A 26,719-nucleotide genomic window follows, 5' to 3' on the forward strand; every position below is an offset into this window, starting at 1 on the left:
ACACTGGTAATATGTATGATAACCACCACAATTTTATAAGAAATCCATGTTTATAATTTTGTATTGATATACTGTAAGAAAAACAGCTTCAGCCTACACCTTTTCGTTACCCTCTTTGTTTGTATTGACTTGGCTGTATATATATTTTGCCTTATGTTTTATGTATAAGAGAATATAGCCTTTACATATGGATGCTCTTTCTGTACATGTTTGCTCAGTTAGACAAATGAGCTCGAGTGAATCTGATCATCAACTCAGAATCCACAACCTCTGTCAGGCTCAGCTGAAAGTGGTGTTGGTTACACTTTATTTTCAGGTGTCCTTGTTACAGTGTAATTATACCTTTAGGTACGGAGTAATATTAATTAACTACATGTACTTACTATATGGTTAGGGTTTGGCTTATGGTTACTTGCATGTAATTATGCATAATTTATTGTAATTAGTGCATGTAATGAATGATAATGTAATATAATGAAGTGCATGTAATATGTGCAACAAGGACACTTTGAAGTGTTACTGTGGTGTTTGCAGGATATTTAGACAGTGGATGGTGTTTATCTTAATTCTCTTCTGTTCCTTTCTTCACATCTGCCATAAAGCACTTTAGCAAGTACTGTGAAACCTGCTGCTCTCAGCAGTTTCCATCACTGCACTGTAGTGATAAGTAGCTGATAAATGTCTTGCCTTTCTATTTGATCTTTTTTTTTTTTTTGGCCACTGTCCTAACCACCATTGTTAGGAATGAGTTTACAGGCAGGCTTTATAGATACAGTACTAAAATATTACACTGTTGAGACTGTGTGTGTGTGTTGACAATTAATTTGTTAATAAGATTTAAAAAGAAAGAAGTGTTTTCTGCCATTTATCAACATGTCAGTCTCCCAGTCTTACATCATGAGTTAAAGGTCCAGAGAATAAGGTTCACACACACAGTTCCAAGTTTTTTTGTCAAAACGTTTTGTCACATCTGCTAATAGTGCACAAAATTGCGAAGGGCAACAAATAAATAACAGCTATTTTATATACCTGATAAATAAAGATTTGAAGCATTTGGTGCTTGGGAAGTGTTAATTTTAAACATTTCTTGCATCCATACAGTTGATACTTAATTAATTAATAAATGTATATTTGCACTTAAACATTCTGATGGATGCACTACATCTGAGCATTATGATAATTAGTATTATTTTGTTGAATGAAACAAACAAAATGTTATATTTATCCAGCTACCTATATAACAACTGAGTTACTTGTTTTAAGCTGAAAGTTCCTGGAGTTCAGGAAACAATATCTTTTTTGTGGCTTCATTTTAATTAAGCTCTCTAACATACACTGCAACATTACCAATTAGTTTACCTCTCTTTTAACTGGGATTTACTTTCAGAGATGATTGAGTGAAGCACCCTCGTTTTGCGTGTGTTAGTTTATGTTTCAATATAGGGTCAAACACTACGCTGTGATTGGCTGATCAGCGGGATGCTCAGGTGCTGGAGAAGGATGCGAGCAGCCGCTGGATGTCACCATGTGTGTGAGGAGAGATAGCCACGCTGAAAGGGGGGAAGAAAGCTGACTAAAAATAATCAATTATTAGCCATTTAATTTATTCCTCAGCAGTAAATTAGCCACTGCAAAAATAACCCGCTGTAAATAGGCGCAAATCCTATAAATCCGTTCGCACCAGTCGGCGCCCCGTAAGCTAAAGCGCGTGACTGTGTGTGTGCCTGCGTGGGAAATCACATATCACCGATCAATGGAAGTTAACCGAGCCAAATCTGCCTCGCTTTCAGTGCGTGGACGTCTTTAGCCTGCAGACACACCGCGGATGTTGATTTCGCGTAAGTTTGTGCAGACGTCACATTGATTCTGTGTAGATATTATTGCATTAGCTGCTTGAATCGTTGATGAATGTGCAAAAGTTTGTGTGTGAATTTCACAATTGCTCAATATCAAATTAGAGGCAGAAGAGATGTGAATATTTATGTGACCGGCTTGTATATTGCAGTTATCGATTTCTACATATTACACATGCAAAGTGAGCTAGTTGCACATGACACATTTAGTCCTCACTATATGGCAAGCTGTTTTAACATTCAGGTATCAATGTTAAACTAGTTTCTGTTTATGTCTTGAATACTTTAATAATCATTTTCAGTTTAACTAGTCAAAACTAGTAAAAAAACAGAAGGGGGAATGTTTTGAAACATTTTAATTCATAAAAATAAATAATGAGAACATGAACTAGATGACGTCATGCGCTAATAAGCATATTTATGAAGTAAGTTTGTCATATTGTATTGCCTCCCTATGCTCACATACTGTAATTTAATTTAGCCATTTAATTTAATTCTCAATAAAACTGTTTTAATTACTATATTTTAATGTTTCTAGAGTTAGAAGCAACAGAACATCATTTTTTTTTTTTTTTTTACTGAAAGTGCTAAATCTAGCGACAAAGACGCCAAGTTAGCAACTCCACTGTCCAGCGGACCGGCTTCAACCGTCTCACAAGTGTTGATAGGCTATTACTCATGAAGTGTTACCAATCAGATAGCGCCGTGGGCGGGACATTGAGCAAGTCTGCAGAGTGGTGAATACAGAGAGGATGAGCCAGCCAAAGTAGCGCATTTTATTATAAAATAAATTAAATTGACTTTAATCAAACCACGGATCCGTGATAATATATATGACATATGACGTAATAATAATAATAATAAACAAATAAATAAATAAATATAAGAGTTCATGAAGTGTCATCTAAAATTAGGATTTTTATCATGCTCCTATGCTTAGGTTGAGTAATTTTACTTTAATGGCAATGTGCAGGCCCTTTCACAGGCTATTAAAGTGAAATAACTGAACATAAATAAAGGAGCCTGAAAAAAATCCTAATTTTTGATGAAAATTTCAGAAAGCATTTAGAAGCTTTTGCATCTGAACTCTTCATATATATATATATATATATATATATATATATATATGTGTGTACACAACAAATATCATTCTCTGTTGACGAATTGCTTGTGATGTCGCTTTGAATAAAATTCTTAAATGTTACTACAGCTTTCCATACTCAGCCCCCCCACACCCCAGAGAGAGGGTTTGTTTTATCATTCATTCATACTTTTTGCAGTATTGCAATAGTATTTCACTAAATCGGTTTTAACCCCACCCAGAGCTGCATTTGTGGAGAATGCATTGTGTGAATGTAACATTTGTTTGTCACTTCATTCTGCCTTATGGTTGCTTTAGAGGTGGATAAAGACCACTCAATGAATCATCCTCTCTGCATGCATTGAGCCAACCTGCCTGCACAGCTGCTTTGATTAATTTATCATACATGACAGTGTATAATGACTGACTGATGCCTGCTGTTTTCACTGCATTGTTAATACAATGTCACAGGAACATTATTATTAGTGCTGTTGTTAAGAAAGAGATTTGGTCATGAGAGTGGGGAGAATTTGTGACTTCTTTCATCCAAACATTGCATTTTGATATGTTTTCATAGCTGGTTAACCACTGCATTTTTGTAGCTACCTTTTATATACGTACTTAATTCTGACTGTCCAATCTCCGATTTTGTGGTCTAATATCTCTTAAACTGACTAACTGACCTTATGGCTGCCCATTAAGAAAGTACAGTTGAATAGTTTTGTGTTTCTCAAATCCATATTTCCCGTCCATTTGTTAATTTGTTTGTTCATTCATTTACCAAGTCATCTTGTAATAAGTGGCATGATGTGCAGTCAGCCATGCGTAATAGCAAAATAGACCTGTGTGATACTAGACCTGCACTGGGTTTCATTTTTGGTAAATGTTAAGAAAATTACCAGCTGACTGTCAGTTACCACTTATGTTGAACTGAAGAAGGTTTTAGATGATTATATTATATCTTTATATTTTTAGTTAGTTTTACATGGTTTGTTTTAAAGATAATGTTATTGATTGAACACATTGATAAAATGTTAGAACAGTTTATTGTTCACTTGAAAAAGGAAAGTGTGAAAAAGAACCGCACCAATCAAACCCAATGCAGCATTGCATTTTGTATTTGACCAAAGCAAGTGAACTAGCGGCCTTTCCTGGTGTCAATACACCCTTGAAAGCAGATTTTTATTTTTGTATGTAATGTGCCTTGTATGTTTTTCAGATAATTATAAATATGCATAATGTCTAAAATTAAAATGGCCTTGTACCCAGAATGACTTTTAAAGTCATGGAAAACCTTTTTAAATTAATAGCACAATACAATGATGACTAAAGCAAGTGGCAGCTGGAATCCTGTGATCCAACTCTTTTGTGTAGTGGGAAATTGCACTCAGGATATTTTGAGCAGCCCTGAATAATGATACTTGAATCAAACACTGCAGCATGTTGAGCTGAAATGGAGGCCAGTCTGATGGATTGGGGTAGTTACATTAGAGCCTAAAAGAGAATGCGTCCACAGTCCTATTATTCAGCACAGACAAACGACCCAAATGACACAGATAGAAAAGCAATTACCTTCACACCATGTTTCTTATTGTAATGTATACCTTATTTCTTTCTAAGAAAGTAGTAGACTTCTATTTATGAAAGTGGGGTATTGTCATCAGCATGATGAGCTAAAAGGTGAGCTAAAAGTAGTTCTGAGTATGTTTATATTTGGTAATTTAATGAATGAATAAACCTTCATGCCTTAACTCTTTGAACAGTGATTAGTGGTGTTTGCTAAGGCTGACATTACAATTACTCTTACTGTGTGTGCTATGGACATGAATGATAGCTCAAATCGTGTAGATTATATCAACTGTAAACCAGCAGAATCTTATATCTTAAAAAATGGTAGTTTTGAAGAAAGTGCACTGTATAACATGCATATGCATCTGTTTATTTATTTATAAATAATAATTTATAATAATTTCTAAGTGATATGTATATGCATACATTTGGTCCCCTGAAATAATTTTTACTGGGTTTGACTACATTTTTTTGATTACAAGCCTTGCATACTGTTAGCTGAGTAGCCTGCTAGCTTAGCGGAAATAAAATATTTGGTTTTATTTGTATTTGTTTGATCAGACATTCGACAACACAGAATAAAGTTCAGTTTATGTTGCAGCATATTACAGTGTTATACTGTAAGACTGCCTCCTATATCTCTCTCAATATATGCATAGTTAGTTAGCATCTAATGCAGCTGTCAGACTGTTTTTCGTCTTTCCAAGATCTCTGAATATAGAGGTGTGTGGCGAGTTTTGGGTGTTTGCATCAGAAATTAGCCTTCTGGACCTTTGATAATTGCTGAAATGCTGTCAAGAAAATATTTAGATGCCTATATGTCTTATGTGTATATGTGTGAGAGAGAGGATTGTAAACAGGTGGAGTGTAATGTGATTGGTGGAGCTTAAAGGGCACAGCTGACTGAGTCATCACCCAGAGGCTGCATTTAACGTCATACACTCTCTCTCTTTCGCTTTGTCAGCATCTCTCCTTCTCTCCTTCTCTGTAATACCATCTCTGTATCTTCCTATAATTGACCCACCTCCTTCTACACAATCTCTTCCATTTTATTTAATGGCCTCTTCATCAGTACACAGCTACAGTATTCCCCATTAATGTGCATCTCTAACAGCTTATTAAGCAAAATAAACATCTATGTTTGATATATCCTTTAAAAAGTACTGGATGATAATTAATGATAATAATGAGCATCCAATAATTATTATTATTTATTTTTTTTGTATCATTTTCTGAACAGCTTAATATTATCTGTCTCTCTTACTTTTCATCTCCAATGATGAGCCTATTCTGAAATGTTCTCATCTCTTCCAGCCCCATGTAGGACCCTGTTAAGAGAGAGAGAGAGAAAGTATGTGAGATCTTGGTCCACATGTAGAATTTTCCAATGACTGTTGCCTGGCTGAGCACATTAATGCAGCTCCAAATCCACTTGTGCATTGTACCGGTCTTATCTTAGGCAGCCTGTTTGCTTGTTAAAGATAACTGCCTTGTTTTGCAGGAACTCTTTAGTATAAATGCCTTTTATGGTTTTATGTTTGTGCATTTATATTCATTTATGTGATATCAGAAATATTAATTTGCTATGCCATTTAAATCATGACTTGGTGATAAACATTTGCCTTTGATTTTGGTATTCGTTTTTGGTTGTTTTTCTTTTCTTTCTTTTTTCCATTCTTTTTTTTTCTCCAGATACAAAAGCAGTATGTATGCATACGTACATGTGTATTTTAATTGAATCTGAACTTCCTGAGATGCATTAGTATTTGAAAATGGCCTGGTTTGACCAACATGAATAAACACGGCAGATTGTTTTTCATTTAATTTACTGTTTAAGAAACAACTGAAACCACAAAAACTACACAGGCTCGGGGAAAAAAAATAAATCCATGAAAACACTGGACTTTAAATTTAAGGTACAGACTTCCAAAAGTAACACATACTGTAAGTTTCACAGTTGTTACTCAGAAAATAAATTTATTTAAAGATTTGATGCCACTGACCAACAAAAACTTTGCCAAATACAGTGGTTAGTTCTGCCTCATAAGTGCTCACTGTAGCAGTCTGTTACATTTTTAAACATGTTCCAGAAAGATGTTAAATTCATTCTATGAAATTCATATCTAATCAGATAAGACCTTGCCAGATGGAGAATTTGAGACTGAGACTAAAAAGGAGAAGAAAAAGACAATTATAAGCAAGCGATGAATTAGGAGAGACAACGTTTTAAATTGAAATAGCATTTTATTACTGTCCAGATTGATCAGCCCATACTTAAGAGGTAACAAAGCCTACTATGTTTGTGTATAAAATAAAGCCATTGTGTAAATGTGTGACATCAATATTGGAATTTCAAATATTTGTTATTGTGAAAGTCAATCCCATGAAATCCAAGCATTTTTCAGTTTAGACATAATGACTTTAATTTCTCTCTTATTTCTCAGTGACCCTCAGGCTTTATCTTCAAAGACTTTAAGGACAACCATTTGTGATTCCAGTGACCTTTGAACCCTTGACTCCAAAGCAGTGATGGGACGTAAACTGGACCTGTCTGGCCTGAGCAATGATGAAGCAGAGCATGTGCTCAGAGTGGTACAGAGAGACATGCACCTCCGTAAGAAGGAAGAAGAGAGGCTCAGGTAACAGCACGTGTGAGTGTGAGACATTAATGAAGATTTAATTTGATTTAATTCGGCTGGCAGTTCAGAAGCCTTGAGTACTGAAACTGGTGACTTTATAATTAGCCTTTCACCGGCCCCTCCCCCAGAACGGCCATCGTCCAATCACACATCATAGCAACCGTTACTATAGCCCCTTTCACACTGCCTTTCCGGCAAATACAGGGGTAAAGTGTTCCTGTAATTGTTCCCTGGTTGCTAGATTTGGCACTTTCACACTGCCAGTGATGACCCGGTATATGTGCGTGCTTTCACACACAACCCTTGAAGATCCCGTAACGACACGTGACATCAGCACGTGACGTGTAATGTACGAGTCGACAACGCTTGGCACGTTATACTTTAACTGAAGCAAGCAAACGATCTCGGCGTCAGCGCGGAAAGTGAGGAACTAACTGATCTCTGCTTCATTACAGTTTGCACATATGTTTTCGTGGTGAATGTTGATCTTCCTTCAAAACAGCCGGTAAAAAAGTTGCGCGATAACATGCGTCATCACTTCGATACGGAATTAGATCTGGCTTTTGTTCACACAGCGCTCGTTCCGGATCGATTACCGCAATGTTGCTATGTCCCCGACCCGGGTTCGATTCGGTAATCAATTCCGGGACGTGGTTGCTTTCACACAGAAGGCGACCAGGCAATGTTACGGGAATATTGCGGGTCCGACGTGCAGTGTGAAAGGGGTTTATGTGAGCAGCTCCGACAAACATTGACTCCAAGCAAGATGGTGAAGCGGTGCGCCCATGGCGTTTGTAAATCGTACACTAGATACCCCGAGAGATTGTCTGGAGGAGTTGTGTTCTTTCCATTCCCAAAGCCGAAAACACAACGCAATAAAATAAAATGGATATCTGAATGCCTTATATTTTATTTTATGTATTTCATTTTATTATTTTATCTGTTATGCACCTTTTAAGCCAAAGCAATTTTCTATTTGTGAATTCTGTTCATCAACAATGGAAATACAACATTGTGATCCTGATTCTCAAAACAACAGAGAAATGTTAGTTAGCTTTGAATGGCTTTGACACACATGTAGGTTTAGTTAGCTAACATACCATTGCATTTGAACAAAATCGCTACTTGCAATAGACAATTAATAGACCATAACATATGAAAGAGAACTTTCCCAGCAGTGCAAGAGCATGACTGGTCCACAAGGCGGTGCTGGTTGCATTTGAGGTACAGGTCATGGGGTTTCTCAGATTTCGCTTGAGACCGGTAAGCATTAGCCTCGATAGTAGTCGTGTCTCCTTCATTGCGTATTTTTTATATTTTGAATGTATCCTTCCACTGCATACTGTAACCCCTTTTGTCTTGATCTGGAGGATATCGCGGATGTATTGCTCCAAAAAAGGTCACTGACACGCACTGGTATACCTCTTCCCATCATGGCAATATGTTGCGCTGGTCATGTTTGACCATTTGTTTGTCGGAGGTAGCAACAGTAACTAAGGAGGGCGGGGCTCGGCGAAAGGCTAATTTGTTCTGATGCTAATTCAAAGATGGTGCCTCAAGATTGTTGTGCCAGGTTTGACAACTTGCAGCCAGTAATGACATAACGTTTTTAAATGTTTTGAATTTAATTCAGATGTATTTGTTAAGAGCTACAATAGAGGGTTGAAGATTTTCACCAAATAAGTACTTAAATGTTGCTCTGTTTCTCACACAAAGCTATCATATCATATACTTAAAATATAGTACATAAATCATATAGACCGCAATTATGGTACTTTTATGCTGCTCTTTGTCCTTTTTTTGAGCTTGACAGTTCAAGATGAAAAGGTAAGAACTTTTTTGTTACATACTGTAAGTTGTGAAGTTTTAATGTAATTTTGACTAAATTTTTTTAAGGTAAATTATGCAATTCATCAGAAGCTGACCCAAAAAGCTCAAAGATTTAAATTTATTTGCAAATGATGATAGTGAGCGTGTGATGACCATCTCTTAATGTCATGTGAAATGTGATGTAAAAATCCATATACTGTATTTCCATGCTACTCTTTTTCGCTGTCTTTAATATTGAGGTTGCTGGTCAACTAATTTTCTTTTTTCTTTTGTCTTTTTGGTGCATTCAGCAACACTCTAAAATTGTAGTGCACTCTGGAGAGAATGACTAATCATAGGACTGTTACTGTGATCTATGATATGTTCTGAAACTATATAACATTGTTGCTACTGAATTTCTTGTCTAGAATACACATGTGCAAAATGTTTGTTCTTAGTGGAAATAATGTAACAATTCAGTGAAAGTTTTGCTTTTTAAAACAATGTCAGCAATTTAGTTTGACAGTGGTCAAGAGATTTCCCATGAGTCTTTGGTTCTGTCAGAACCCATTGGTATGGGTCGCAGGGTTAGATGGTTGGAAGGCAAAGGTTATGAATCTTAAGATTGCTCAGTGTTGTGAGCATTTTGAGCATTGTCAAGACATGACTTACTTTGGACTTTATTTTTTATTTTTTGGTGAGTCAACAGCATGTTGACTCTTTAATGGATTATATAAAATATGAAAATATATTTTCATATATTGTGTGAGCTAGCTGGCAGTAAATAGTATAATTTGTAATTGAAGCACTTACATTTTTAATTGTGACTTTCAAACTGACTCCAACTACACTGTGCAGTTGAATGATTAAAAAAAGGCTGATTTGTCCTACATTACATGTCAGCATAAAAGTGTTCCATCATCAGCCAAATTCTGCAATAATTTTTTTTTTTTTTTTTGTGAAAAGTGGGGACATCCCATAGGCATAATGGTTTTTATACTGTACAAACTGTATATTCTATGGCCCTTCACCAACCCTACCCCTAAACCTAACCCTCACAGGATACTTTGTGCATTTTTACTTTCTCAAAAAAACTCTGTATGATTTATAAGCGTTTTGAAAAATGGGGTCATGGGTTTTGTCCTCATAAGTCAACCTCTCCTTGTAATACCTGTCTCATACCCATGTCATTATACAAAGTTGTGTCCTGATATGTCACAAAAACAGGAGCACACACACACACACACACACGCACGCACACACGCACACACACAACACACACACACCTTGCTGAGCCTTGTTTTGCTGTTTCTAAGCATACATTTCATTCTGGACATTTCTAAGCATATAATTTTTTCCCGTGTCTTCCTGTTTCTTTGCCTTGCCTTGTCTTTGTGTTTTTGATTTAGGATTGTAACCTGCAGGCCCAGATTGGCTAATCGGGATCCCCGGGAGGATTCCCAGTGAGCCAGGCCTTTTTTGTAATATATATATATATATATATTATATATATATATATATATATATATATATATATATATATATATTTGTTGTTGTTGTTTTGTTTTTTTTTGCTGCGAGAGCTGGGGTCATGCCACTGGGGTTGAAATATGAAAGCTGTCCTTAGGCTGCGTGCACTGTCCCACTCTTTTTATTTGTTATTTTAAAACAACCCCACTCACAGGGTTGCCAACCGTTACTTATAATACGGAATCATCCCATATTTAATGCATCAAAGAAGCGTCTCGTATGAATGCTATATGGAATGCAGTTTGTGCGATAATTGCAAGCAAAAATCTCTGCTGGCTGCTTTTACTTTACAGCAAGTGGGATTGGTGCTAACGGCAATTACATTTCACTATCAGCTTTTTGATTTCGCCAAATCAGTTTGGGTGAATTCAAACTAGTATTTATTTTGTCATGTATATATATATATTTTTTTTTGCTGTGTTAAAATTTCCTTAGTTAGTTTTTATCATATTTAGTCAACCTTTTTTTAGTTTTAGTCAAGTTTTAGTCAACTAAAAGTCTCATTATTTTAGTTTAGTTTTAGTCAGAGAAAACCTAAAGTGTTTTTAGTCTTGTTTTACTCAATGAAAACTTGAAATTTTAGCAATAAGATTATTATTAACCATACAGAAGTATTTATATTGGCAGCAATTTTTTTTATTTACTCTTAGTCTTACTCAAGTGTACATTGTATTTATCAAATTTAGAAAACCTTGACCTATTTTTGTTTATTCATTAAATAATAAATTTCTGAGCATTTAAGCCAGGTTTTAGTTAAACTGATGTGTGTGTGTATATATATAATCGTAATGATTGTTGTCATTTGAGAAATTTACTTTCGCATTTCGTGTATTGCACTTTCTCCAGTAAGCAATAATCAATAGAATGTGGACACATACATAGTGTATTTTACCTCATCTACTGATTTATCATAAGTTTTATATTATATACTTTAATACCAAAGACTTTTTCAGTCTCTCTGTCTAAATTATGAAAACAGATAAAACAAACAAAAAATATTATAATGGTGAAATTCATGGTAATTGTACTAATTCCAAATTGCAATAGCCTATTTTTCTATTAAAACAACAGCGGTTGAGTAAGTACATTTATTCAGCGATCACAATTGCAAACAATACATTCGAGATCCCATGACAGAACACAGATGGGCTGAATTATGCTTTCAGTTAGATTGCTAAACTATGGTCATATTCCGCAAAGAGCAGTGAGCGTGTGTGCATATGGTTGCTAGACTGCGTAAAATAAATGAAACACTGGGTAGAAAATGTATCCATGTACAGCAATGCTCTGATTCTGGGATTAGAATTTTTAATATCTGGCAACTTCACACATGAAAGCTTTCGTAGTAGAGGCTTGTAGAGCAGTCTTCAATAACATTTTGTACTCTTTTTTTTTTGACAAAAATATAAAGAGGTTATTGGTAACGTTTACATTTTTTAAAATACATTATATTATCGTCTCATTTCATCAACAAAATTGGATGTTGACATAGTCATATTAAAGGTGCCATCTGTCATGTCTGGCAAAAAAAAATCAAGTCATACTCCACATTCCATACCAGATGGGGCAGTATGCCTCAATAAAGTGAATTGGTCTACTCTAGAGTAACATACAAGAAATGGCATAGTCTCTATGCTCCGCCCCTACCTTCACAACAACCCTACATCCATAGCCGAAGCCTAAAAGAGGACGTTTTGCCTTGAGAGGAACGTTGGGTGATGTCAAGTGATATTGAAACATGACATCTTCAAGCTACTCACCTTCACCTTTACCAGTCAATATGTTCCTATTCATTTTGTCCATATTACATTTTGTGTTGTATATACACATTATTTGAATTAAATTAATTTGACAGACAGCATTCTGTCAACATCATTGGTAAACATCAGACAGCTGATCAAAGCTAGCGCCAACCAATGTAACCAGAGCTGCCAGCTCTCAAGCATTCACCGTGAGACACACGCAATTGACTCTTTTCACACGCTTTCACGCCACACATACATTTTCTAACACACAGAAAAATTACAAGCAAAGAGGACACGGAGACCAACAGACTAGACAGAGCAGGTTACATAGGAAATAAAACAATGGGTAAGTTATAGCTAGCTAATTATCAAATGCAGCTACGGTTAGCCATCGCTAACATTAGCACGTTTATCGAACAGCCTTCGTTACATTTCTAAGTTATAACTTCCCAAAAACAAATACACAAACATATAAAACAAACTTCTAGCGAAATACTAACAGCATCTAACTTACCAATCCAAAAGAAATGTTGCAAGTTCGGAGTGGAACCTCATTTCTTTCAGGTCCATCAGTTGTCTCCAGCGATTGAAAGCAGTGCTGATGTTAACTCTGGTTCGGCTCCTTTTCTTATCGGATTTGATTTGTGTTTCCGAGCGCGGTTGTTTCCCTGTAGCGGGTGACGCTCTCTTCCCTGAACTGAAATGAAGTAGTGGGCTGTACTTTCCACACGATTGACATCAGGTTCAAGTACACGCCCACAAGCCGTGCGAGTTATTAGTGTATTGCAGGTTGGCTGGTGGTTATGTTGCCCGCATACCGCCTCCCATGGCCGAAACTGGTATTACGACACCTGTCGGGCCGGGGCTAGTAATGCTAATGCTAATTAAGGTTGATATCTCTGCAGCACTATAACTTGACATTTTTTTAATGACATCATCGCCCTTCTTTCTTCTCATTCTTTTGATGTGTGTAGGAAATGTTATGGATATTTTTACCTCAATTTTTGCATATGGCACCATTAAGGGACACACTGGGAGTAAAAAACGGCCCTGGATTTTCTCCCAAATAGGCCCACCACAACTACAAACAGCTGCTACTTTTTTATATAATGTTACAGCAATCCTATTGCATTTATGGCCATGATGACACTGCTGATGAAAACAATAAAAACCATCACAGAAATTATAAGATTTCCACTACAAAAACCGTTGCAAACATTACAAACCATCAACTTTTTACCATTAAAGCCATTTTAACATTAAAACTATTTTCATATGACATTGCTTAAATTAACATTATTTCGTGTATTTGGTGTAAAGCAACGTGTTTATGCAGTTTAAGGTAAAAAACAAACAAACAAACAAACAAAAAAAACATAATGTTCATTATTGTTTCTCCTCTATGCCCTGCCTTTCTGAAATGCGTTGATTTTTTACAAAGATCATCATTCTGAAAAGCAAGGTGTGCACTGATTGGCAAGCTATCCAGTGCATTGTGATTGGTCGAATTCCTTAAGAGTGTGATGCAAAGGTAACCTGATGTAACTGTTTACTTTTTTTTTCTTTTAACTCCTCCCACCCGCCTTTATCTTCACAGTTTTCTCTTGCCATCATGAGTGAGCCTACTCTTCTTCACGACCAGTCCACCCCAGTCATAGTTATCGTTTATTGACCTTATTATCATCTAGTTATAAAAATAGCATATTCTTAATCTTGGACCTCAATCACAGCCCACAGACACTACTTAAACTGAACAGAGATGACATCACTGAATTCAATGATGAACTAACTTTAACTGTCATTTCGCATTATCAACACACTGTTTTCCTAATGAATGTTGTTCAGTTGCTTTGACGCAATGTATTTTGTTTAAAGCACTATATAAATAAAGGTTTCTTGACTTGGCTTGACCTCATTATAGAATTACAAATCCTAGGACCAGAAGTAGCCCACACTCTCTAAGTTTTCATTTATTCATTGGACATATGGTTGCAACTGTGCTGTCACACTGTCTGCATCTTATTTTTTCTAGATTATACTTTTCTACTAAACATTTTGTATTTCTGTAAGTTAATTAGAAATGAAAAAAAAAAAAAAACTAATAAAAAAGACAAAAATGCATATTTAAAAAAAAATATATGAAATTTCAAAAAATGTAGAATAAAGTACATTTTAAAATTAAATGTAATGGCTAATTAAATACTACTTATATGTTCTAGTGTGTAAATAATACTAAAATAACAGAAAAAAAATAGTATGCAATAATATCTTAGAATTCAACCTCTGTCCCTATGATGCCTTAAAATATCATCTAGGTAGGCAGCTCAGAATGCACTTTTACAAAGTTATAATGTCTGGACTGCTAAGCTATGGTTTAGACACTTTACTTTATTGCAGCGATCCTGAATAATCCTCATTGACATATTCTGTATTTCCAGTATCTAAGAAATAAGCAAAGCTGACAATCAACTGAGAACTGTGTGCAAAATTACCATCCTTGCGAAAGGTCATGACCTTTCTCTTCAGCTGTAAAAAGCCAATCAGGCACCTGGTATAGTTAGACTGGCTCTGTGTCATCCTGAAATGTGTTTGACTGTTGATCAAACACCAGCTGGCCCTTTTGAAAAACATAAGGAATTACACACACACACACACACGTATGTACTCATTCATGCTGGGATGAGTTGTCTGATGTCCTTGTACTGAATATCATCAGAGGAGCTCTGTAAAAAAAATAAAAAATAAAAACCTTCAGGTGTGTGTTTAGACTCGAGCACTGTTCAGAAGATAATTGTTTCTCACTGTGACAGTTTCTTTGTAAAATAACGCTTAAATGGCACTTGGATTAACTTCATGTATTCAGAAAGCAACTAATTTACAGGAGTTATGACATCATTTTATTACTTTTAAATGTACTTTATACCTGTAATGGCTAAGCGGAATTTTCAGAAGCCATTACTCTGGTCTTTAGTGTCACATGATCTCATAAATTATTCTAATCTGCTGATCTAGTATTTAATAAACATTTCTTATTACTATTTCAAAGTTGTGGAAAAACAGTCTTTGCATTGCCTTATTTTCTGATCCCAACGTTAGGAAACATTGAATGAACCTTATTTTTAATAAAGATCTAGACCATGTCGGTAAGAACTTGGTCCTTTGTTTACTGTATTTTACAGCAGATTTGTTTACAAACAAGTAACAGTTTGAAATGGGATTTTATAAAAGATTGAAACTGAAAGACAATGCTGTGCTTACTGTATTGGACCAGACACTAATCTCACAGCACACAAGTGTGAGTAACTGTTTTCATCACATGGTCACTATTGCTTTGTCTCTTTTAACAGATTGTTTAAAGTCAAATCAGTTTCTTTATGAAGCATCTTAAAAAATAATGTACAAGTGCTGTACATTTTCATAAAACAATAAAATACAAAGATAAAAATGATAAAAAATTCAGCAAGACCAAAAAAAATACAATAAAAATGAATTAATATAAATGCATATTATTAAATGCATACAATAGTCTTCACAACGCAGCAAAGGCATCATCAAAAAAATATGGCTTAAGATGGGTTTTAAACATTTTTACAGAGATAGATGATCTGAAAGATATTTATAGACCAGTGGTTCCCAATCTTTTTCAGCTTGCGGCCCACACAACCAAACACATATGTGTTTTAATCTAGTGAGATTATCAAAAAAACACAGTTGACTATATGAGTTCATAAACCAATCCTCACATAATCCGAGCAGCTCTCGAAATAAAATCTCAAAGACACTGAAGCTCTTTAAAAAAAAAAAAAAAAAAAAAAACTTGCCCCTTTTAGACTTGCATTCTATTCATTTACAAATTCTGACGGCGTTTTAGTGCCACATATTTTTTTTTTTTTTTAATTAAGATTACGAGATTAAAGTCATAATATTTGTAAAATAAAGTTACAATTACAAGAATAAAGTCAACATATTTCAAGATTTTTTTTTTTACGAGAATAAAGTCGAAATTTTTCGAGAATAAAGTTGAAATATTATGAGAATAAAGTTGAAATATTTTGATAATAAAGTCGAAATACTACAGGAATAAAGTCTAAATGTTTCGTGGTTTTAAATGGTTAAATATTTTTGCATCCAAGCAGCTGCATCTTCTTACTGGGATGAGGAAGAGTCCATTTTAAGGTTTTTAAGACTGAAAAGGAACAACTTTTTATCTTTTTATCTTTTGACTTTTTATCTTACACACCCAATCGACCTTCCTTTGGGTGCGCTGTAGCTCTTTATTTAACCCTTTTTAATTCACTACATATATATGTGGAATTATTATCAGAAATCCTACCACGTCATACATGTGGGGACAGTATGCTTGGAAATAGTGTTTAATGTTTTCTATTGCATTCATTATTTGTAGTGCGTCAGCCACCCTATAGCAATAAGCTTTGTGCTTTTGGTAGGCCTACTTTTAATATACTGCAAGTCTCAGCTTTCAACATCAGTTTTATAACAAAATAAATTATGTGTCTTACAATAATGTCATTTTAAAAGCTATTTAATGATCAGATCGCTGTATTTATGTGAACCAAATAATTGAATTATACTGTTTTCTTTGTGAAAATTCCACCACCTACTCTGCAAAAATGTCTATGGCGTCCAAACTTTTAGTCCTCACATGTAGCCTTAATTATTAAAATGTTCTAAAAGTTGAAGTTGGATCCAACCCATATGTTATATCGTTTTCTTTTCTGAGTTAGCCTGTAGGCTATAACATGTAGCCTAAGTTTACTATTCACAAGCTGTTTTATTCATGGTATAATACAATAAATGATTTGACATGAAATTTAGCATCTTCCATTCATTATTTGGAGGATGCCAGCCACCCAGTAATCGCAACAATTTTGTGCTTTGTTGCTTTTAATAACACAGCACAACAATCTATTTCTGGCAGTTTTATCACGTTTTTCCTCTTTATTTAAAGTTTACAGCAAGATATCCGAAGTCAAGGAACATCAGAAGGCATGAAAAAACAGTATAGCTTAATTTATAATGAAAATTATTATTGTAACCGGACTTTATTCTCATAATATTTTGACTTTATTCTCGAAACTTTATTCTTGAAACATTTAAGCTTTATTCTCGTAATATTTTACTTTTTTTATTTTTTTTATTTCGACTTTATTCTCAAAACATTTTGACTTTATCATATTTTGAATTTATTCTCGTAATATTTTGACTTGTTTCTCTGTAAATTTTGACTTTATTCTCAAAACATTACAACTTTATTCTTGAAACATTTTGATTCTATCTCATAATATTTTTATTTTATACTCGAACAATTTTGACTTTATTCTCAAAAGATTTCAGCTTTATTCTCATAATATTTAGAATTTATTCTCATAGTATTTTGACTTTATTTTTGTAATTTTGACTTTATTCTCAAAACATTTCAAATTATTCTTGAAACATTTCAACTTTATTCACATAATATTTTGACTTCATTATTGAATTTTTTTTTGTTTTATTCTCAGAATATTTCAGCTTTTATCACGTAATATTTCAACTTTATTCTCTTAGTATTTCCACATTATTCTCATAATTTCGACATTGTTCTCGAAATATTACGACTTTATTCTCTAAACATTTAACCCCTTAACTGTCACCCCCCATTTTTTTAAAATGGGCATTAAAGTGCACTATCCAAACTTGAATTGATGTAATTTATGAACACTTTGGAATATAGACCTAAGATTGGTCTCTTTTTAAAGAAGAGTCAAATTATTGCAATTTATAAAAGTTTAAATGTACTGTAAATAAAATTTGCTATATTATATTTTATTGTAAGTATTTTACATAACAGGTTTTACTCTAAATTTATTTTATATAAAATTAAAGCCTTATGTCTAAATAAGTTATGTTCCAAATTTAAAGTTTATATGAAAAAAATGTGAAGTTCCTATGAGAGTTTATTTAGTGTGTCATACCACAAACAGCCACTGGGTGGCATCTTTTTTTCTTTTTCTTTAACATGTCTAGATTTTAGAACTTTCCAATGATATGTTTGTTGCCAAGATTTGATTCTAAAAGACCATAATGCAGTTTGTAATATGACACTTGACACTGCCCACTAAGGGGAATGAGACCACCATCATTTTTTAAAGTACCATTTCCTAATGATACCTTCCAATTAAAAAAAAGAAAATCTGGATTCATAGCCTACTTTAAAAAGTGACTTGTAAATGTACGACAGCATGATTGAATAAGGCTTAACCTTGTACCATCGATGAATGGCAATGATTTTCTTCCAAAATTTTGGACTATATAAAGCAATGACCATCATTTTTGATTAAAGAGTGATTAAAGAGACCATTTTTATTTTCAGGTAGAGCATCCCTTTCAGGGGCGCTGTCTAATGCAGTTGAATCAACATGGACACAAATAAATATATTCATTTTGAGTACCCTATCGAATATAAAGCAATACAAAAAGGCTTAAAATCTCCTGATTAAATGTTGGGTAGTGTAGCCTTTAAAGTTTGCAAAATGAACGTCACAATGAACGTCACATTGAAATACATTATATTGAAGGTCGTTCTGTATGACACGAAAAAAAGGGAACTTCGTGTCCATAAAGACGATTCAATAGATTAAATTTTGTGTCCTCAATGACGAACTGCCGTGAGACTGGGTTGTCAAAAGGCAGATGTCTCGCAGCAGCGATCATATTTCTTGCACTGTCTGTGCTAAGTGTGCTGACTTTATTTGAAATGTCCCACTGCTGTGCAACATGAATAAAATGTTTAGCGCACGTTTCAGCAAAATGTCTCTCTATATCATCTGAAAATGTGAATGACCTTGTGTGTCTTAGCAACTGGCTATAGGTGCAGATGAGTAAGTAAATGTAAAGTTGGAAGAATGGATAAATGAAGTTAATTTTGTCCACTCAACCTGCATCACTGAAATATATATATATATATATATTTTTTTTTTTAAGGAGAGTCTTTTTAAGGAGATTGATGTTGTTGCTCGGAAGGGGCCAGTTAAAATGTTATGATTTTTTTTTGTTTTTTTTTACAAACTAAACAAAACGTTAATGTTTTATTTAATAAAACATTATTGTTTTAATGTTTTATTTATATGTTAATGTTATATTTAATTTGATACATTCATGTTTAAGTGAAGATTTACAAGACATGTTAACTGCTACTAACTTTTAACTGCTGTAAAAAAGCACTTTATTTGTTTAAAGTTTTGACAAACAAAATTTTATTGCACTTTTGTTCATACAGCAGAACTTTGAAAGAATAAAATTACACAATATACTACTTTTGATTTCATTATTGAATTTTGTGCATTAATCGCAGAAAATCATGTGATTAATCGCGATTAAAATATTTAATCGTTGCCCAGCACTAATTTAAATGTACAAGAATGTGTAAAAATACAACTGACATTTTCAAGATGTACAAATGTGTCCATTCATATCAAAACACACAAATGTGCAAATACAGTTCACAGCTGTGGCCTAATGGTTAGAGAGTTGGACCTGTAACCCGAAAGTCGCAGGTTTGAGTCTCGGTGCTGGCAGGAGTTGTAGGTGGAGGGAGTGAATGAACAGTGGTCTCTCCCACCCTCAATACCCATGGCTGAAGTGCCCTTGAGCAAGGCACTGAACCCCCAGTTGCTCCCCAGTGCTGAATCTATAGCTGCCCACTGCTCCAGGTGTGTGTTCACTTCTCACTGCTGTGTGTGTCGCTTGGATGGGTTAAATGCAGAGCACCAATTCCGAATATGGGTTACCATACTTGGCAAATATTACGACTTTCAAATAAAATTAACATAACATATTATAGCACAAAAAATAATCATAAAATCAAGTAATAATAATAAAAAATATACTGCTGGACCTACTGATGATCAATAAAACAAAAAATGTTTTTTACTGATTACTAAATACAAAGTTTTTAAGGAGGAGACAGTGTGCAGAAGAAACTATTAAAGACTGTGTGTTACAAAAACTCAAATATGAGCAGAGGGCTTTGGGTAGTAGATGTCATATACAAAGAAAAGTTTAAAACACAGATCGACTGCTTGTAGTATCGTCTTCTGTTCCATCGCCTCCCCGTTTAAAATCTTGGAAGGAGTTTTCCTTGTCACCAAGCACCAGGACATGTGGATTCTGGCTTGTCTCGTGATTCAAGTACAGCACTAATTAGTGCCAACCTTAAAATAATAATAAAAAAAAGTTAATTTAACATGCATTGTGATGCACTGTAATTTTAAGTGTTGTGTTTACTTACAGGTTAAATTTCAATGAAGGACCGCTTGATTTCCGTGTATGATGTGCCCACCATTTTTCCATTTGTGTGGTATGATGCAGATGGCAGGAAGGGTTTAAAAGACAATTTCGGCACGAAGGCCTTTAAATGACAAAAGTACAGAGATTTTACAGACAAGTGAAAAAAAAAGCTAAGCTTACAGTTTACATTTTTACAGTCTTTGTGGGGATCTACTATCATTTGCACTAAGAGACAGACTAAACCAGTTTTCACTCCCTCCAGAAAATTTGGCTATATTTGCGGCTAATGTGAGTAAATTTTCCCACCCTTTACCCTTTGACTGATTTGGACTTGTAGGGAAGAACAAAACTACACTGTAAATGAAAGGAAGCTTTGTTGGACGGAATGCAACAATACACTTATTTCACCTCATTTGTCCTTTTTAATAATTTTTGGAAGTCATAGGTCTAAGTAAAATTGAAACTTATGTATCATTAATTTAAATAGGTTACTTACCTTGAAATGTTTCAGTTAGCAGGCAGAAATTTTATTGTTGCAATTTTTCAAACAGGAATAGCATTCATTTACAATCGATCTGATTATCTGGGGGAAACAAACGGACTAAAGGGAATGAAAACTTTATTTAACGTATATAAAAAAAAAACAGGAATTAACGTATCAGACCTATTACTTAATGTTATGACAGTTATATACATCATACGATTAAATTAACAGTTACTTACCCTTCATAATCAGGCAGACTGACACTGATGTCCGCGCTGAGTCTCTGACTGGACTGTTAAAATTTGAACAGGAGTGAAGCGGGAAACATATTTAACCCAACAGTTGGGTTATAACTAAAAATAACCCAACGACGAAAATGACTCAACAAATTTTAAAATAACCCAACACATTGACCCAATATTTGTAACCCAACGGTTAGGTTAAAAAAAAAACTCAATGTTTTTTACTGTGTACTATGGAAGTCAATGGGGTCCATCAGTTGGTATCACCAAGGCCGCATTAAGACTATAAGGGGCATCTGGGCTTTACCACTTGAGTGGCCCTTCCAGGGCTCGACAAAAAGGACTGCCCGATTGCCCGAGGCTAGTGTGAATGACGTTCGTGACAGTAGACGGAACGGTCACTTGCCGTGCTGTAGGGTGTGCGTTATATGTAGTCTATGCTATCGTAATTGTTGATTTAACGATCTGATATTATCGAGTATGTATCTCACTTCACAAAAAGCAAACAAAAACACACCTATTCTGTGAACACATGCACTACGTGACGTAGTCTAGTAGGTTAGACCTGTGCATGTGATTTAGTCTTAATGCCTCAGAATTCAAATATAACCCTGTTTATATTTCATATTTATATAATTTAATATCTATGTTAACCAATATTACACATAGAATGCCGGTTTTCTCCAAATAGTAGCATGATTACAAATGTGATGATTTTATTCAGCTTACAGTTTAATAAACAAGAACTTAATATCAAGTGACTTACATTTTAGCTGTATTTTGCCAACGAAAATGGTTCCAAAGTCCACAGAATTGTTTTACGTCTCTGAACAAAACTTCCTGAGTGAATCAGCTGCTTGAATGAATAGGTTGATTCTCAATGATTTGCTCATTAACAGTGATTCCCTGCCACCTACTGGCGGGTTTAATTTCAGGTTTAAAGTGTCTTAATTTTTTTAATAATTCCACAGTATTTAACGTTTTATATTTTCAACATTAAAAACATTTTATGCATCTGTAACTGCTCTTGACTGATACATTTTTAATAAAGTTGTAATCTATTCTATAGTTATACATTAGATTACAACTTCTGTACCTGAAAATCTCTTGTTTAAACCTACATGAAAAACTTAAAGCACCATTTATTTCATTTATATGTTTGTTCTGTTGTATTTATTTGTGCTATTACTCGTAATTTGATTATTTGTAACTATTTTATTACTTACTGTTTATTTGTCTAACAATATTTAAGATATAAGTTAATCTAGTAACTTTTGTTGTCATTAACCTATTATTGAGGTTAGATGTAACAAAGACAATGAAAACAATATCTATGCTTATTTATAGACCCATTTTCGTGTCTTTTACTTATATAATTTTTTTTTTGGGGGGGGGGGGGGCATTTTGGCAATTTTGGTGGGGCAAGTATTTTTTGGTGGGGCAAGTATTTTTAATCACTGGTTGAACCCTGCCTTCATCCACTGGAACTGCATAATTAATCGTTAAAAGTTATGGTTCCACCCCTTTTACTGTTAGGCCGTTTGTATCTATTACACATTGCCCCACCACGTGGCAACAAGTGACTGTTAAAAATGCATTTGTCATGGAATCATTCTCAATGTAACTCACTCTTCTTAATCACAAAGCCTTTTATTTTACGTGAACATCCAAACATCCAAATCTATAGGTCTGTCACATAAAATACACAGATATACCCAAGTGAAAAAGTACACTTCCATAATGTACTTAAAGACACCATGAATAGGAACTAAAATGTGCTTTTAATATCCTTTTTTTTTTTTTTTTAATACAGAGACAGTATATTAAAAGCACATTTTAGTTCATATTCATAGTCTCAAAATAGCAGTTGAGTATACTTAGATGTTCTTACGATTATCGTAGGAAGTACTAAAGAAGAATTTTAGTATATAAAGTAAAGAAAGTAAAGAGTATAAAGTGCACAAAAAATTATAACTAAACACATTATGGAAGTGTACTTTTTTCACTTGGGTATCACTATCAAGGAGTTAATTATTTTGATAGACTATCATATCTAGCCACTGCTGCCAGCCTGCTAGTATATCACAACCAACCTGTAAATGGCGGTGATTTCCTTTCCCCTTCACCATTATCTGCACCTTCATCTTTCCCTGGGCCTGCGTTAAAATATGATGTTAGTTTCTGATTTTTTTTTAACATTTTTTTTTCTGATTTTTTTTTTTTTTTTAACTGTTCTGACGTTCCACTTTATCTTGTGCTGTTTTTCTTTTTTGCGAACCACTTTTGTATTTACGAGACATTGGGGTCACATTAGATTAGCTATTAGTTATTGTCATCATTAGAACAGGCAGCAATTATCTTATGAAGAATTCAACGTAAGTATATCACATGAGTTCGATACAGGCCAATAACTGAATGCTTTCAGACAATGATGAATTTTATTGGATTTCTGACAATTAGATAATGCCCAATGTGACTGATGATTGCAGGGTTCATAGAGTGAGAGGGTTTGACTGACACTTCTCGAGCAGGACTTGCAACGTGCATTCAGAGCAAAGCGATAAAGTGTAATTTTAAAGGGACAGCCAACGAATTATAAAATCTGATTACAATATTTTCCGGCATCATCGTGGCCCTCCCCCACCCTGGGGCCCTGGGCTTAAGCCCAGGTAAGCCCGTGCATTAATGCGACCCAGGGTATCACTATGGTATTTGCCCAGCAAGATGGTTTGCACCCAGGGCCCAAAAATTTGGTGCTACGCCCCTGGGGCTGAGTCTGGGGCACAGCCCAGGCTCACTGATGGCCTGCTCAGTCTCGTCGCTTGTGGGGAGGTGGCATTTTATCTAGATGATTTTATATACATGTGAGAACTTTTGGTCTTACATGCTCTATTGATCTTTTTGGTGGTGTGAGTGTTAGTGTGTTCCAGAGAAGACATATAGATCATAAGGTTCAGCATTACTCATTAGACGGGAGAACTGGACGTCTGAATTAATCAGAGCTTATCTTAGTCCAATGATGGTCCATTTTCCGATGGGAGGGATAGATGGTGAAGCTGAGGCTTAAGAGGAATCTGGGGATTGCGATGGTTGACTTGTGGTTGACTTGTTGGTGGTGATTAACAAAGTCTTCTTGTAGGCAGTCTGATCTTGTAGGCCAGCACCGGCACACCAAGGCCCGGGGCTCAGTTATAAGAACATAATTAAGTTGACAATTCAAATGACGGGTTATGAAAGGTTATATGGGATACTGTTGTTGATGTATTTTGTGTATGTTTTGAAGCATCATATTTGTACATGCCGTACACTTGCATTATATACAGAAAGAAACTCTTAGTTCATGATCATCTGAAGAAAGACAGTTGTATAGATTACAAGGTGTAAAAGATGGATTTGTTTGTGTTCCACTGTGCTGCATTTTAATTGTTGTTGTTGTTGCACTAAATAGATGTGTTTGGTCTGTACCATTGCATTTTGTTTTCTCCATTTAATAAAATTTTGTCTGTCCGACAAAACATTTAATGCAGTTTATTTTTAAGCAATTACACCTTACTTTGAGAAGAAGGTTCAATATGATGAAACAAGAATTTATTTTCTTTTTCTTTTCTTTTATAGGAAAAAGATCTGCCACCTGCAGTTGATTTTGATATTCTAGCTATTATCAACTGGTCAGAGTTTTGAGATTGCAGTAGGCATGTAGGACCATAATACAATAAGAGCTTGCTGAAGTACTGAGGAGCTAAATCATTCAGGGCTTTATATGTAATTAGCAAAATCTAATATGGTCATACTTCCTAGTAAGAACTCTAAGCTGCTGCATTTTGCACCATCTTTATTAACCAGCTAACTCCATGTTTCCCGATTATATCCCGAAAAAGGTAATATGTAAACATACATACTGAGCCTTGTGAAAGTTTCAATGCCATCAACATTCCACATGATAGTTTTAAATCTAAAGTATGATTAAGACAATTAGTAGGCCTTGACATGTATTGTTTATCTCCAGTAGAGATTAGAATATCTATCTATACATGCTGATCCCAATGCATTTTTATCTGTATTTACACTGATAGTAAAACATTTAACAATAAAGCAGCCAGCACTAACTGAGATAGAAAATCAGAAAATTCTTTAATAAAGTCTATGTGGTGCCCTAACTTCAAACTATACTTATAATTATACTTCAAACTAGAATAGGAAATTATTCCTCTGGCAAATTTCCTCTGGGAAATACTGAAAATATTACTGTAAGTTGTAGCAACACCTCCCTGTTTACATTTTGGAAATGGCTCCTGTTGTAACAGTAATCTTTGGGGTAGACTAATTTAAAATAAGGTTTTAGACAAGCATAGGAGATAATGATTGGTGGTCACATAATTTACACATTTTCATTAAGCCAAGCTTTATCATTTGAGCATGATATGAGCATGATGTATGAGAGACATCTGACTCCTTTGGGATTCATGAACATGCCTAAATCCAATTAGTTGTGTCTCTTTATGAGGTCCATAAGTGATCTCAGTAGAAGGATAATGTATTCCAAAATGCTTAATTCAAATTCTGAGTTTAGGAGTCTCAGATGGTGCTTTAAATGGTTCCTCAGTAGTGACAGCCTGAATACCAAGAACATCTGTGTGTGTGTGTGTGTGTGTGTGTGTGTGTGTGTTATTTTAATTGATAATACCCTGTCTCATAAATATTCATCCAATCTGCCAGGATAAATGGGATAAGATTTAAGCAAAAAGCATTATTCATGAAAACAGAACAGAATACAGAAAATCACTGACGTGAACATTGAACACAAACCTTTATTAAAATAAGACATATAAACATTTTCCTTTCTGTATATGCTTTTACACAAACAGGAATGGACAGTATTTCAAATAAATGTATTTGAAATACAAAATACTATTTTGTGTTTAAATAACTTTGAAAAAAAACAAACAAATCAAATTTATTTTGCATACAAACATTTAATCTGAGTATTTTTGAATGTTCAAAATACAAAAGATATCAACCCCCCTATGCAAATTAACGTCTGTTGTGAAGTGAATTCCACGAGTAAACTCAAAATGATCAAGCATCCAACTACGCACAAATATCACTGACGTGAGCAATGAACTGCTAGTTGAATGTCTAGTGTGTCTAGATTTACATTTTATTTTGAAAACTAAAAAATACAAAGTTGAGAACCATCAGTCATCATATAGCTGGGCTGGGGCTTCAGGATTACCTGGGAATCATCTGGCCAAAACTCTAGGCACGAACGTCGGACAAAAATCCATGCAGGTCCCCTACCCTCTTGATGGAGGCCAGTGCAAGCAGGAGCTGAGTTTTCAATGAAAGAAACTTCAGCAAAGGCTCGAATGGGCCCTACTGTAGTGATTTTAGCACTAGAGTCAGGTCCCAAGAGGTTATAGAGGGGGCCCGGGAAGGATTTAACCTCCTGATGACGAGGTCATGCTTACCTAAAGACTTACC

General features: G+C 34.7%; 1 protein-coding gene across 2 annotated transcripts in view; it reads left to right on the forward strand.

Moving 5' to 3' along the window:
* The first annotated feature begins 1,497 nt into the window (after nucleotides 1–1,497).
* Nucleotides 1,498–26,719, forward strand: part of myripb (myosin VIIA and Rab interacting protein b) — a 238,503-nt gene continuing 213,281 nt past the window's right edge. For both annotated transcript variants that reach the window (XM_026201164.1, XM_026201165.1), the window contains exons 1-2: nucleotides 1,498–1,838; nucleotides 6,948–7,142. In XM_026201164.1, coding sequence (XP_026056949.1) covers nucleotides 7,033–7,142 — 110 coding nt within the window. In that variant the 5' untranslated portion in view covers nucleotides 1,498–1,838; nucleotides 6,948–7,032. The remainder of the gene's footprint in view (nucleotides 1,839–6,947; nucleotides 7,143–26,719) is intronic.

Source organism: Carassius auratus, chromosome 24 (assembly GCF_003368295.1).
Source record: "Carassius auratus strain Wakin chromosome 24, ASM336829v1, whole genome shotgun sequence".
NCBI lineage: Eukaryota > Metazoa > Chordata > Actinopteri > Cypriniformes > Cyprinidae > Carassius > Carassius auratus.